The 16,222-nt window shown below is 41.6% G+C and overlaps 1 protein-coding gene across 9 annotated transcripts in view; it reads right to left on the bottom strand.

Moving 5' to 3' along the window:
- Window positions 1-16,222, bottom strand: part of LOC310944331 (nuclear factor 1 B-type-like) — a gene marked incomplete at its 3' end in the record, with an annotated part of 71,695 nt that overhangs the window by 5,703 nt on the left and 49,770 nt on the right. For 3 of the 9 annotated variants that reach the window (XM_083910093.1, XM_083910091.1, XM_083910092.1), the window contains exons 5-8: window positions 11,595-11,715; window positions 10,463-10,584; window positions 7,587-7,718; window positions 6,816-7,000 (exon numbers count right to left, since the gene is read on the bottom strand). In XM_083910093.1, the coding sequence (XP_083766219.1) occupies window positions 6,816-7,000; window positions 7,587-7,718; window positions 10,463-10,584; window positions 11,595-11,715 (560 nt within the window). Of the gene's footprint in view, window positions 1-3,348; window positions 3,470-3,929; window positions 4,096-6,815; window positions 7,001-7,586; window positions 7,722-10,462; window positions 10,585-11,594; window positions 11,716-16,222 lie in introns of all 9 variants that reach the window. The other 6 variants (XM_083910087.1, XM_083910089.1, XM_083910088.1 and 3 more) reach the window with 6 other exon arrangements.

Here is a 16,222-nt window from a genome sequence, read left to right as displayed (position 1 = left end):
AATATTCAAAGCCATTTGCCGCGGTCAAGAACTGATTTCTGCATTTTATCCCTCGTCCGAACACCTGGATGGAAATAATCAGGAGACGCTGATGGTTTCCTACTTTAGACGCGTTTAAATGTGAAGTTTTTGCAAGAAGGAAAGAGAATCAAGAGGAGTGTGAGGAGCTGCTGCAGAGATGGGTAAATTAAATGCCAACTATTGTGATAATGGATTTGATCAACGAATAATTGAGTAAAAATACTCAAGAGATTAATTGTTACAGTGATGAAATTACCTTCCATTGTGTAACAATTTGACATTTTATGCGTTAAATTATGAACTATACATTTAAAATAAGGCAAGATTGCCAACAATCAATTGTTAAGATGTGGAGTTCCACATGGTTCTATCCTGGGCCCACTCTCATTTTTTGGTAAACACATTTTGTATGACATATTACATGTATATAATGTGTTTTTTTATATGATTTAACACTGCAGAGAGCAACATAAGCTGAAATCAAGTGATCTTAGAAGTTCTATTACCTCATGTGCAAGGTCACTGTGAACATTACCACCTTATACCGAGTAACATATGTGCAAGAGACTTTACAATTCTACGTGGCTAATATATGTTTTAATGAGTTCAATTGCTTTAAACAAAACTGAATGAGAAGCAGTTTATCTTGTTCCATCCAGTGTGTTTTGTAATTATCGAAGGATGAGAGACTAAACCACCCACCCCCCCCCCCCATGCTGCTCCCGCACTCTCCAGCCTGACAAAGGCTTGGAGAGAATGTGCGGGTTGGGCCAGACACTCGGTGCCACCGCTCCTCGAGGGGCTTGCCATCTGTCCACTGGCATCGGCACATCAGAGTGGCACAGGCAGCGGGGGAAAAGGGGGAACGTTAGCAAACAGATGCGGGCAGATTGTGGATTAGGATCTTTCCTTAGATAATACCAAATGACATCTGATCATGGATCTTTCCCTGCGGAATGCTGCATGGTGGCATTCCCTCGAGGGGGTTAACCAAGGCGAGAGATGAATGGACAGTTTTCACACATTCGCTGCCTGGGAATCGTAGAGCAGGTGTGGGAGTGTGTGGCGTGGTTGTTTTTTTGTTTTTCATTTGTGTCTCTGTGTGTGTGTGTGTGTGTACAAGGGCTTCTATTTAAGTGGTGCCACATCTTAAATGAGGCTTTTCTATGAAAAGTAGGTTGTTAAGCTTCACCAAGTCTTTGGGTGACTTTAAAGTAATGTTATCATGATAACTATCATTATTCATGGATGGAATGAAAGCTGTCTGAAAAATAAGAATAATTAACCTCTCTTTCTTTAGTGCAGCCTCAATGCTCAGCGCAGCTCTCTACGCATGTGCGTGCGTATTTATGTGACGTGTTTCCTTTTCCGACCGAGCCAGGCGACAGAAACAGCTGAAACTAAACAACTAAAACTGCCAGAAAAGCCACATAATAAACGTCCCATCTCCAGATGAGGACAATGACAGAGTATTCAGTGGAAGTGTTTTGTCCTGAGGGACTTGGCTCAGTGGCAGTTGTGCTCTAAACGCCTGGATCCCAGGCTGTTAAATCCTACCGCAAAAAAAACAAAAACAAGTGTGACAAGCACAAGTATGATGAATCAGTGTGGAGTCTGTTCTAGAGTCCCTCACGCCAAAAGGAACATTTTTATTTATTTGGATCTGACATGTGATAACCTTCAACAGAGGTGTCACTGTTGTGCTTACAAATCCTCTGTTTTTATTTCACATCTTTTGATAACTCTCTCTAAGCAGAGCAAGATATGTTGTCTTGGTCCTTGCCAGGCCTAAAATAATGAGTTTTGGCTTGCAACAGAATCACAAAAATATGTGTTAAGATAATTAAATTTTGGATGATTACAATTTAGCAAAGAAAACAAACAAAAAAAAAATTATATTATCTTACGGTATTTATAAGGAAGGATGTTTTTTATATACGTTTTTATCTGCCTGATTTAGACTTCAAAATCTGGAACAAAAAGTCCTCACAGCCCCTGGGAGCCAGGCTTTGGACTGAATTCAGTAGGTCACGCAGCTACGCTCAGACTGCCGCTGCCTTGTGTAGTCACTTTTTACACCACTGAAAGAAGTAGCAGGGCTACTAGAAAATGTGGAGGATGAACTGTGCAACATCGGCCAAGTGAATCCTCCCTGAACTCCTCCTGCATCCAACAAATGCTGACAAACGCTTTTTTTTTTTTTCACCTACTCTGAGTTCAGGAAAATGAGAGACAGAGAGAGGAAAGGAGAGGCAGAAAGAGAAGCAAGGGAACAGAGGGCAGCTTTGTCGTTTTTACTAAACATAGAGGAAAAAAAAAAAAGGCGAGCTGAGGAGAAACCCAGCGATCATCATGTAGCCGCGTGCAGATGCATTCAATTAGTTGTGGTTGGAAAAGCCTTGGCCTCAGACCAGCACTTTCAATACGACGGGGTGGAGGCGAGAGGGCTCTTTCTCTGCCGTCCGACAATACCGCAACACTCCTAACCTCGCGGTCGCACAAAAACACACCCAGCCCGCCAGCGCACACACACACACACACACACTCACAGACACACACAAGGGTCACCACACATGTCCCAGGAACCACTGCTGCAGGAACCACTTGACGCCAACGCTAAATATTCGGTTTGTGTACCATAAATGAGGGAGTGTACTGATTACATGTGGTGTGTGTGTGTGTGTGTGTGTGAGAGCGAAAGAGAGAGTTTCTATAGTAATGTGCAGAGGAAGTACAGCTGAGCACATTACACTCTCAAAGACACCCACATGTCCCATCCATCTTCTGAGTAGTGGCCACACAATGACAGTGAATTTCCTGACGACTACATTTCTCTCTTTAAAAGTGACCTCAGGAAAGAAAATAAAAAATCCTTCTACTGCAGACTGTACGCACTCACTACAATCAACTACAATCTTTATATATTTATTTAATGCATGTTTAACTGATGTGATTAATTTTATGCAATTTACAAAGGGGATTTAAAATGTTTACACATCAACAAAAGAAGTGATACTTTAAAGAATTCAAAGCAAATAATTTTGCTTATGAGCATGACCTGCTGTTTTAGCCAAGCTGGTCATTTTGCGAATTACTATGCAAACAGTGAGCGCTATGCTTGAACTCTAGCCTGGCTGTATTCTAATCTAATCTTTAAAATTCTCAGTAGTGCTTTCTACAAATCAAATTCAGAGTGTGACTGGTTTTTGCACAGGGTGGGAACTTATGATCTGATGTGACAGGAAAATGGGAGCGGGGGGGTGATAGAAATGAAGGGATAAGAGCAGCAAGTGAGCTGAATGAGTGCTGCAGAGAGGGGGCTCTCACCTGTTGCTGGTGGAGGAAGGTGGGATCTCTGGGGCTCAGGCCTACAAAACGATTAGCCGTCGGGGTGCCAGGGGCTGAGTAGCCTGGGTAACACAGAGCATCACAAAAACAGAGAGTCATGCTTGCATTATAATGAGCATTTCAGGAATTTGTATGGAGTTCTTGCTCTCACAGTGATTTCACAGTCATTTTTAATTTTTAATTTTTATTCTTTTTAAACAACCAAATGTTAAGACGTGGAGTCCCACATGGTTCTATTCTGGGCCCACTCACATTGTGTCAACAAAACAAATATGATATATTATTTATTTATATATTTATACATTTTTAATATTAGGTTATTGTGTTACACTAGAGTGTAACACAATAACCTAATAATCCAGTCACCTTAGAGCAGAGATGGAGCTGTGCAAGTAATTAAACTAGTGATGTGCAAGGTCGACTAAGATATGTGAAAAAGACTTGAAACCTTTAACCAGTAATAAATGAACTGAATGGATCACAAGTAGTTGGACACACACAAAACAATTTACAGAGCAAACAACTGAGTGTGGGAGTGTTGAAGGATTTGCAGTGTGTGCCAGTGGAGGGTAAACACCAACACTCACCTTCTGTGGATGTGGTGATTGGCTTGGTGTCGGGCATGGAGAGCGAGACGGGTCGCACAGCGCTGTGATGTGGGGAGGGAGCCAAGACCGGCGTGAAGTGGCCTGGAACCTTTCCGACCACCTGACCACTGCTGTTAGGCTGCAGATAGGTCATAGACAGAGAATGTTATTCCAGAGAATAATTTGTTCTTTTTTTGGCATGAGGATGATGTCTTTGGCCTCTTTTTAACAACTAAAATCAGATCGTTTTCAACCGTTTGGTTACATAAAGTGTCAGAAAATGTTGAAAAATGATGACTTTCTCAAATGTCTTGTTTTGTTCACAAACCCAAATGATTCAAACCAGTAAATATTCAAATTTGAGAAGCCACATAATCTGTGATCCTATTATTTAATCGATTAATTGTTGCGACCTGAGCTAGAAGTGAAAACATAATACAATACAAGAGCAGGAAAAGAGCAAAGAAATGTATATAAAAAAGTATATACATATATACAGTGAATACATAGCATATAGTACACTAATCATAAATGAAATACAATTAGAGAATTTACATCTTAATGCAGGAAACTAAGGAACTAAGGTGACAAGAGCTGCACTTGTTTTGTTTCCCATCAAACCTCTGACCTCACAGGTGGATGTGTCCAGTGACTTGTGTTTACAAGCTCTTGCTCGCTTGTAAATGTGCAGTAAATTGGGCAGATCTCCATAAAATAACACAAGCATGTAACGGTGAGCAGCACAACACAAGCTAAACATCCACTTGTACCCTTATTATGTCCATTTAATTACAGTTGTCCATGCTATTATTTACTGCTATTATTTACTAGTTACTATTAACTTATTTACTGCTAATTTTACTATTTACTTGTGTTTTCTTTTTTAATTGAGTTTTTATTGAGAAGTATTCACCATTCCATGTCACTTTTACTTTGAAATTCTGTGAAATAACCATCGTGGACATCTTTATTGCAAAAGCATGATGGAATATTGTCTTATAATTTTAAACTCATATTATTGGTTCCCAAATTTGTATCTAGACCGGCCCCCTCCTGACCAGACTAGATGCTCATTGGTCCCCAGGTCATTTGAGTTTGCCTTAACTGCTCTGTTTGCCCTCAAAAATCCCACTCACTCTTACACTAAATGCTAGGCCTGAAGAGAACACTTGTAGTCCTTGCAGTCGCTGTATTGTCACAGTTATTACTAAAGCTCTGGGAGGGGAGGGGGGGGGGGACAAGCAACAATAGATCCTTAGCCACCGCCGCTGGATTTCCGACATGATTTTGAACAATGATTTTAATGGCACTCATAAATGAAATTTAGGAGTGCAAAAAAAAAAAAAAAAAAAAAACACACAGAGAGTGGCGGTGTGACCTGTGTTACAATGGTGTGAATGAGCACAGTACAGAGAGGGAGACTGTATATATATGGAGATAGAAATAAAGGAAGCTCGTGGGAGCTACTCTTTCAGGACGGCTGGAGATCGTCTGGGGCGTTCGTCTCGGGGGCCGCCCCGAGTTCAAAACTCAAACAGGCCTTTCTGGGAGAGAATAGTGTCCACAGGGTTCCCTTCGATGTGAATAGAATGTTTAATTAGAGTGTAATATAATCTGCGTTAAAGCAAGCATAAAAACATTCTGGCACTCTTCCACGGGATTATAAGCGCTGTGTTATTTGTTGAGCCGACCCCCCCGTCTAACCAATCCTACCCCAGCTGGTCTTCGGGCTCTCTCTTCCTTTACTATTTTGCAAGCCAACCACTACCACCCCCCTCTCCCTCTCTTTCGCTCTCTCTCTCCTTTCTCCAGCACCCCAGCAGAGGGCCAGTTAATTCTGCACAAGAGCCGGCCCCGGCAACGGCAAATATTTACAACCTTTATCATTCCCCACGGTTTTTCTCTCGAGTAACAGACCCTCCTGCCCCCCATCCACCCCTCATCCCTCTCCCTGCTCTGGGGATGTAGCCGTCTACAAGGCTTTTGTTTACAGTGAGAACAGTGGGGATATAAAACTCACATAAATATCACAAGGCTCTCTCATCTATAGAGGCGCCTTTTCTCTCTCTCTCTCTCCCCAGCACATTATCTGCACTGTGTACCCAGAATATATAAAGCCCCTGAGCTATTTGATTTACCACAACGTCTTAATTCAGTTTTGCATGTCACATGTGACTGACTTTTTTTGGCTATGCCACAGTGGATGACCTGCATATTTGATTCGGCAGAGATTTTTTACTTCCTGACGCATTATCTGTAAAACAAATGCATCTTTGTCTCAAAGTGCTCAAAAATAAATATTATTTAATTCCCATGATATTACTCTAATTGAATTTAATACATCTTTAATTTAATTATTGATTTATCTGTGACAAATATTATATTTTCGTTTTTAAATTACTCTCAACAAAAGTGTTTGATTTGTGGATTTTAAAGTGATTTCAAACAGGGTCACACTTTAATAATAACGCTTTTCTCGTCTATCTTTTTTCATTCCTCCGGCGATGATGCAGTATCAGGAGCAGTCAGAAGTTCAGGCTCAGTAAGGACACTCTCTTGAAACCAGTAACCAGTGATTTACATTTCATTGTAAACTGTGCCATAAATAAAGAGAATGACCAGCAGCAGGTTTCAGATAAAAGGGGAAAAAAAACACACGCAAGATGATCTACTTGCAAATACACCAATAAGGGAGTAATGAAATAATGACAAATGCATGCTATAAATTATCGTATCACTTGAGGTCAGAGGGACGTAAAGCCAAACAAGGTAACAACCAAGTACTTAAGACAGTGAAAGTCGTGCCAAAACGAGCTTCGACTTCTGGCTAGACGAGACACAAAGGAGGAGAGGACTGACCTGGCTGCTCTGCGGGCTGGACGGGTCGTATGACGGCACGTAGCTCTTGAGGGGATCAGCAGGGTTGAGGTGGGGCGGGTAGCGGATGGTGGTGTGCGAAAAGTAGGGCGACGGCGCCGGGGGCAAGATCGCCGAGGCCGAGAACTGCAGGGGCGAGTGCGGCGGGGGGCTCCTCGTCGATATAACTGCCACAGACAGAAGAGTCAAAGAGTATGTGAGCGACGGAGACAAGATAAAGCAATCATCATTGACTGTGTGTGACTAAATTAGGTATCGACACAGTGCTGGATTCACAGTGCTTGAGGTAGCTATCGGAGCAGTGTCTGTCTATATAGGCTAACAATATAGCAAGAATTGATGATGGGCATGTCGGGCATGGTCACCACAGACAAAAAAGATTGGCAACAGGGAAAACAACCTTGTCCCAAGAGCTCGGTTTGAGCTGTGTTGTGTTTTAAACATGATTTGATTGGTTGAGGGTCGATGCTGAAGCTTGGAAAGATGAATATTTGTCAACCATGCACAACACAAGCAAAGCAAGGCCACGGACCCACAATGCAAAATGGGGGTGTGTCTTGCCCAAGGACACATCGGCCTGTCGACTAGAGGAGCCAGGAATCGAACACCTTGCAATTAAAGGAGGACTCGCTTGAACATCCAGCGTTTGAGTTCCAAGTAAGACAATCGTCTTATCCACATGGAAACAGAACGTTCCCAATTTGTTTTTAAAAAGTATTTTTTCATTTTTTTTCACAGTCACTAGTGACTCACCACTGTGTCCTACACCTGTTAGGCCTGGGTGATGAGGCTGAGGGAAAGTGCTGAGTCGTGGCGAGGAGTCCTGCGGAGAAGTGGGGCTGAACAGCGGCTTGTCTGGCTTCTTCATGGTGGGAGAGGACATGTCTGCTAGTAGAAAAAAAACAAAACAAAACAGATATATATTCATAATTCTTAATATGCATTTCTTTGGGCTTGTTTACACAGCTTTGTTCAATTTTCACAATGTCTGTGGTGCATCAATCAGCTCCTGATAAGAAAGTGACATTCAATGACTTCACTAATGCACAAAAACAAACAAGATTATCTTTTTAATGGCAAGTTGCTGAAAGCGAATAAAAAAGTTTCCCCATAGATTCTGCTATTACTTCCAGTTCTTGTGAATGAAAAGAATTCAGTGCCAAAAGGAAAAAAATATATAATTTTGGCTAAAGAATTGAGCAGAATTTGATCTGCATGGGAGCTAGTTCTGCTACAAATGCAGCAGGCAATGGGAAAAGTAGCACAGTTTAAAACACAGTAACATTTTTTCTTTTTTTTTTTTAAATCGCACTTAATCTCTGGAAACATTTCAAATCGCTGGCCTTGCCCGAGAGGAAACATAAGACCTGTGAAAACCTGGATTTTGTTTGGTCTGAGCCGACAACTAAATCCAGCGAAAGTAACACAACAAGTACTCTACTTTGTGCAGTTTCAAGAGGATTTAAGACAATCTTAGGCGGAATATTATAACACAATTTATGCTAAACTCTGTCGTACGTGTTGTCGGACAAGCCGTTCTTATTCCCCTGGAATAATATTGAAAGTGCAGTGAAAAGACAAGACCTTTATTGCTCATTATTGCTGCTCTACAATACTGCTTTGGTTTTCAATTCAATATTTCCAAGCAAGGGGACCTGAAAGCAAATACTGTATCAAATACTGCTGCTGCTTCTTCTGTGAACATTCATCAAGTGCTTTTCTGCTCTGTCACACATATATACGATTTTCAAATCATACATCTCTTTTCATGTATATGAGCTATATAACCCTGTTGTTGAGGCATTCGTGCAATATAAATTGTCCTGCGCTGTGTGCAGGATCCACCCGGGGGACGGGAAGAATCACTCATTTCCAGAGCAGAGAGCAACAAAGGTGGCTGGAATTCAGGGGGATTTCCCGATCTGGGGTTGCAAGAGGATACAGGCTTAAATGGTTACTCTTTTTTTTTTTTTATGTCAGAAGGAGAGGCAACTTTAAGAAGATTGACAATGTTTCCATGTAAAAATAGGAGTGGTATTTTCCTCCCTTCTGCTAATTAAATCCTTCAGAGAGTGAACCAGACTGGGACATTAAAAAGCTATTACTAAACAGGAATTTAAACTGCTAAAAAAAAAAAAAAGGTCCAATGAGATTAGTTACATATTCTTATTTGATTTGTTTTTGGATAAAATGAGTCAATGTGTACCAAAATATGGAAAAAGATCACAGAAAAAAAGTGTTTTTAAGTGCACCCTACAGTACTTTACCAGAGCATAACACATGAGAAAGAGTATTCCTTCCACTACACGGTGAGGTTTTGTCGAATGACAACCATGTGCGAGAAATGACCGCTTGGCACACGGGAGGCCTCATATGGGTTTAATATCACCCCACTTCTCATTTATTCTCCCTTGACAGAATAATGGCTGTCTTTGGAGAGTTTCCTACCCACTGCTTTCCCTTTCTCCTCGCCCCAAGTGTCTAAGTTTACGCAGCGCAACACTCAGGGCCTTGTGCAATGGGACAAACTAAAATTTCACATACCCACATTGGGCTGCGGTTAAATCCCACCAGTGCCTTATTGCTACTTATTGTGTTAAAATAAAAACCAGAGCGCAAGAGAGAAATGCAACAAAAGAGGCGAACAAAATTCAGACAGAATGCTGAAACCACACAGCGCTGAGGGAAAAAGTTGGGGCGTTTCCAAAGATTTTTGCATTTCACATAACAAAATGTTTCCTACGGACTCTGTTGAGGCAGTGCAGGAGGCAGAGTAAAGAGAGAGAAGTCAGCAGAAAGTGAGAAAGGATCTGGAAACACAGGACCTGCAAGGCTTTAATTAAAAGGGCAACAGGCTTTGCTCTGCAACAGGACACAGCGTAATGAGACATGTGAGCTGTCCCACGAGGATCTCACTGTCTGTCATGCACAGAAACAAGACGGCGAGCATAATTCTCTGACACATGTCTCTCAGTCTTCTCGCCTATTCCATATCCAGTAAGCTGGACTTGCTTAGTTTGGCTTTAATTCTTTATTCTCTCACAAAAGATCCTGTTTGAGACACAGGCTGATCAAAGTTCTACAAAATGTGCAGCTACATTTCTGTCATGTTTGCCCTGAAGGTTGATTACTCTGCAACCTGAATTTCTCCACAACAGTCTCTCGCAAGATATTACAGTTTGATCAACTGTATTTTGTTGAGAAAAATAAATCACCATAACTGTCCTAAAAATCGAGCTGGAACAGTTTGTTCTCAACGGACACTCAACAGCGTATAAGGAGCAGGTGTGAGAGCGTTCAGATTGACATTCAGCAGTTCAAATGGGTTTAAGCCGTTCTACGACGGGGGATGCCTGTGGCTATCTCTGTCATGGTATGTGTTTTAAGAGGGTTCAGCAAGTTCATGTGCAGATAAAGCCAGATGCTGTTCATCCTCAATGAAACCATGGTGGCATTGACATTCAAGAACTTATGACAAGGCTCAGGGTTAAGAGAGTTCTATGCCTCACTAAATTCTATTATGGGAATGCAACACAGGGTGTAGCGGATAAAGTGTGTGCATGCCTGACAAAGCTCCCGTAGGTAAATAAAGGTGTCAAAAAAAACAAAAAACACAAAAGGCGAATCACCTCCGTCTCTGTCATGCCAGTTTGCCCGACTGCTGGCAGGAGAGCTGGGGGATGAGTAGAAGTCAGGTCCTGTTGGGCTCGTGTCCATGTTCTCCTCCATGTTGACAGTTTTGGGCCTTTTGCTGCACACAGAGAAAAACATACAGTATATTTATAGCTTTAATAAAGGCACTCATTTCTTTTATTTAAATAAAACATTTAAGAATTAAATTAAGGTGTGTGCTAATTTGGAACAGTTTGCTGTAAATGTCTGACATATAGTAATGGGAAATATTAGCTAAGCTATGCTAAACGGAAGCTAGCACTTGCTATATGTTAAAGTATGTAACAGTGTGGGTTAAACGGCAAAAAGTGAATAAATTACCCATAATAATGTGTGTAAAATAAGTGTATAATTACAATTAGCTTTTATATGTACTTCAGAAAAGAAAAGGTCCTTGCGTTACAGAGAATGCATTCCCTCTTTAGGAACGTGAAGGCCACGTTAGCTTAAAATGTTTTCTGATAATTTTGTTCTTTCAAGAAATGTCTTTGTCCACACAAACCAACCCCCCAAATGACTCTAAATGCTGGAGTACATATGCTAGGCCTGGACGCAAAAATAAAGATGAAGACATTGAGCATGAAAAATAAGAATGTGTGCTGTGTGCAACTATTTTGTTTTATTTTGTTTTAATATATAAAACACCTAAAGTGAATATATTGCGATGTATACAATCACAAAAACAGAGAGTCGCCAGGGCGACTCATGAAATAAAATAAAAGTCGCAAGAAGACGAATACGACTAAGATATTTGACCGTGATTACAAGCAAAAGGGAGAGGTGGGACGATGACATCATCATTTTCCCAGAGTGTAATTTTCTTTTTAACCTGTTTTCCAAAAATAGTGTTTCAATGCTCCAAAAAACTTAGTGGATTTACCTAGACTGACATATTTACCATTTAGCAATGGTTAATTTTAGCTCTGTATTGATAATAAAAGATATAAAAGCATCTGCTCTGCCCTTGACTGACCCTCGCTTGGATATTTTTGTGTGATAATAATATCGTGAAGAAAAACAGTGCTCTGCTGTTATAATAGAAGGACCTCTGTGCAAAGAGCTTATTTTGTTGCTGTGACTTCCACTGACCTGCCGGGAGGGGAGGACAGCGAGCGATGCAGCCCCACGCTGGAGTTCAGGTCATGGTAGTAGGGTTGGCTGGGCATGTCAGCCATGGAGAAGTTTACCGCTGCACCGTGGGTGATGGGCGCTGTAGAGGACACACAGAGAGTGACAGCAAAGACAGACGGTTAATGCAAAGAAGGAGTTCAGCGTCAGCACTGTTGTCAGATTGAGGACCGTCTTTCCCCAACCTTGCATCCAGAGGCGCACAATTAATTACACGATGGCGTGACAGAAACCATTATTGATGCTTTGCGTTTAGAGGCACAGTGTATCAAATTAAGCGCTCCCTATTCACAGGTTAACTGTCTGACCATCACGGGCAGTTCTGCTGAGCGCTGATTAACAAGCCACTTCTTTTCCCTTGCTGTGCGAGCAGAGGACATTTCCACTGTAATAAATGAACCTTTATTGCACGTTTGTGTATTACTATTATATTTATGAATAAAGCCAATGACATTCATAACTAGAAGACAAAATGAAAATAAAGAAACAGTGCAAAGAAGGGTTGCAAAGGGGCCGGTAATTCTCCATGAACCTTCCATATCAGGAATTTTGGAAATATTATTATATTATATGATAATTAACTGAACTGATTTTGGATACGTTAAAGAAACTGTCATAAACAAATACAAACATTTTGTCATAAGTTAAAATTTAAAAATAACCAAGCAGTTCTGAATGGGTTCTCACTCCCATTCAACAATAATTCTGTTTTGAGTAAATGTAGACCACGACCTGAATAAATTAATAATAAATGAATAATCGATTACACAAATGTCTTTAATGCTAAAGAGACAAGCCGTTGTTGCTCAAATCATTCACTTGTGATGCAGCAAACGTTCGACAGCTCAGCAAAACTGAAGTGAATTCACAGCCATCACCACTTTCTTCACTTCTCTGTGGCCCCCTTCAGCACTCAGCACGTTTCCCACAAAGTGATTTACGGTGGAAAAAAGGTGTTGTTTTTGTCTCGCTGTGGTCAAGGTGAAGGATACTGTTTCAAGGGAGGCCAAGCCAGTGTTTACAGAACAATAGGAGTTCATCACCACCACCACCACCACCACCCATCCTCGCTCTCTCTCCTTCTGTCTCTTTCTCTCTCTCTCTTCAGTGTGTGGCCTGCGAGGCAGCCTGCAGCTCGCGCGGTTGCTTGGTTAGGAGTCGATGAGTGGATGGAGTGTGTGGCGCCATCTGTTGTGGTCTGAGGTTCACCACTGGCACGATCCCTCCGCCAGTCTCTTGCCCTGGCAGCCCACTGTAGCTCTGGCAAAGGCCCCAACCCGCTGCCACCCATACCGAGCTGTTTGTGGTGGAATGCATCCGGCCTAAGGACGCTGAATACAAGACCATTGTTTTGCTTTTTCATTCATAGCTGAGATTACCCCCCCTCACCCCCAACCATCGCTCTCTCTCTCTTTCTCTCCGTTGTTTTCTCTCTCTTCTTGGCTTGAAACAATATTTATGATGCCACTTCTTTCAGCTTCTCCTTTTAGCGATCCACACCGGATCATCTGCCTCCATCTTCCCTTGCGTCCTCTTCTGTGAGAGCAACTGTCCTCCTTCACAACATCCATGATAGGGGTGGGTCATAATACCAATTTGGTGGTATATCATCGTCCGTCCTCCTTCCTTCCGCCAATATTTTAAAGGGGTTATATTATACCCTATTTCTCCAAGTTATACTAGTGCCTGTGTCTGTTTAGTAGTATATCTTTAGGTCCACCTTAAAGGTCCACCTTAAAAAAAAGTAAAACAAAACTTAAGGGACAGGAAATGACATCAGCCATAGAGGCTACTGGGAGCTAACAGCAGGTAGCATTTGGAAAAGTGATCATTTGCAGGCTCTAGCAGGCACATTGCTATCATATATAACATGTATCCACTGGACAGATAAATCCTCTGAGGCTGGAAGTTTGTGTAGAACTCTGTGAACTCTGTGCTGCACTGTGGAGCCAAGAATAGAATAGAATAGTCCTTTCGCTGACTTTTTTCCAACGGCATCTGGTTTTAGGATGTTGCGAGACAACAATTCCAAGAATGTAGCACCCTGTGACGTCCCAATGAGCGCGGAAGTCAACTTTGCGTGTTTTATCTCCTGTACTTAGACTGAGGAGGACCACAAAACCATGAGTGAGTCATCTTTTTTCACACTTTGCCGACTGATAGGACCTCCAGAGTCCCAAATATAAGGATTTAAATGATTAAAAAGTTGATTTTGCATAATATGGGACCTTTAACTAACAAATGACAAACTGACAAATGTCAATGCTTAATATCTCCTCATGGCGGAGAAAGAAAATACAAAATCCTGCGTAAACAAATGACTGTATAAAACCACAGACTGTGGTCTTCCTAAATCCAGATCAACAGCTTTATTTGCCCGTATCTCGCCGCCTGCTCTGTTGACAAAATATTTTTACACTTGCAGTGGAGACTCCTGTTGCATTAATGAGCGTACTCGCCCGTGGAAACGCTGCCTTGAACTCAGCAGCTCACTTTGATGGACTTCAAAGAATGTCTCAGCAGCGCGGAGAGTCCAGACAGGAGGACGATGACGGACGAGCGGCCGCCTTAGATATCTTCCCAGGGAAAGACCAGCTGAGTGAGTGACAATTCCTGTGTGCGTCCGTCGACCCTTTTTAAAATTCCATCCCGACTTCAGTGAAATCGGGCTCAGTCACACGAGAGCACGCTCACCAGCACAGTGACCATCTGGTTGAGGGAGTGTGTGTGTGTGTGGGGGGTGGGGGGGAGGGATTAAACACTAAACAAAAACACAGACTTTCAGAGGATATTCGCTCTCGGACCAGTGAAATGACACCAGAGACACTTTGATACAGTTGGTAAACAGAATCCAAGGTCAGCATTAAATGTCTTCAACTGGAACCTGCATTGTTTCTGTCGGGATTCTCACCACAAGGTTGTGATATCAACCCCTTAAAATAACTGCTGCTGCCAGCTAGACATATTTTATTTCAGCGGAGAGAATTATACAAGATCTTACCAATAGCGAGCACTGCTAGAGTGAATCCTGACACAGGAAAACTAGATTTAATTGATGGAATTATGACTCTGGAGTCTTTTTCTTGATAGATTCAGAATGCTGTTGATCTCTTTCCTTTTTAGAAGTACACTGATTTGTATATACTAATTTTATACAAATGTTCATCCTGTTTTTGTCTTTTTGTTACACTGTGTACTTTGAAAATCAATACAATTTCCTGACAAAATACACATTAACTATGTACATGTTAATGTTCACGGTTGCGTATTCTGATTCAAAAAACATGGATTTGTTTTCTCCCCTGTATATAAGCATTGTGAATTAAAGAAGGTTAGAATTTGTGCATGAAAAAAAAAAAGATTTAAAAAAAAATACTGTTGAGTCAAGAAGCCTATGCAAGACATCGGCCTTGGACCTTGGAACCTTGGAAATCTTTAATTTGTTATGTATTGTAGAGCTACACAATTCACTAACAAATCACTGTTGCCTCAAAATGCACCACAGCAGTGAACAAGGGGCATGTATACAATACGCAGGCATGTATTGTTCAAACACTGGGGGGTTTTTTTTGTGTGTAACACAAGCATGTTTCAGCTGAGGACAGTAAAGGTAAACGGTGCTCCGGGGGGGAAAATAGGTACTCCTGGAAGAACAACTGTCAACGACTCTGCAGAGGGGCAGACATGTCTCTGCAGATACACACAGGTTTGTGCGGATTGCTCTACGCAAACGTTTGCTCTCTCTTTGCTGAAAAGCACACCGGCCAAACTGGATTCACGACCACGCTGCTCTCAGGTGGATGACGGTGAACGTACAGGGTTAGCGATTTGTGAAAGTTGCACATTGATTGACATTGATCATAAAAAATAATGTTTTTTTCAGTTATTTAAATGCACCTGTCTGTGTTTGATTCGTGTCCACACGTGTGTTTTCAGTTATATCACCTGTTAAGAAAAGGACTTGATTGACACCTCGCTGACTCCCATTAATGTAACCGTATCAGGGATGTTACAAAGGAGCGGAAAAACAACTGAAAGAGTCAAATCAAGGACAGATGGTGCTATGTGTCACCCATTCATTTTAATGGGTGAAAGTAGGGCTGTAACTACCGATTATGTTCACAACCATTTAGTCCGACAGTTATTTTCTCAATTAATCGAGCACTTGTTTGCTCCATAAAATGTCAAAAATGTTTATAGGACCTCGAAATGAGGAAGCTTGTTTTAATTATCAAAAAAAACACTAACTAATTAATCAATTATGAGGGTTAAAACTTTATCTTGAGGCAAAGTCACTGAATTCTGGCAATTCTGCTCTCCTCCCATTCATTTAGATAGGAGCCACATCTTGTTAGCTTAAAACAACTGCCCAGGGACAAGATGGCCGCTGAGTGCTGAAAACTCCCTGTCTGGACTTTGGTAACACTAGAGCTGAACGATGAATCAACTTTTTATCAAAATTAGTGATATGGCCGACAGCAGGGGTCGCCAAGTAAATCTGGGGCCCGTATTTTGGACCAATATATTTAAGTAGACGCGTTTCCATGACAACTGACCGGGAACAAGAAGCGTGTGACTTCATGGTTACG

Source organism: Microchirus variegatus, assembly GCF_963457635.1.
Source record: "Microchirus variegatus genome assembly, chromosome: 2".
NCBI classification, from domain to species: domain Eukaryota; kingdom Metazoa; phylum Chordata; class Actinopteri; order Pleuronectiformes; family Soleidae; genus Microchirus; species Microchirus variegatus.
The sequence above is the reverse complement of the archived record's forward strand: the minus strand, read 5'-3'. Positions and strand labels throughout refer to the sequence as shown.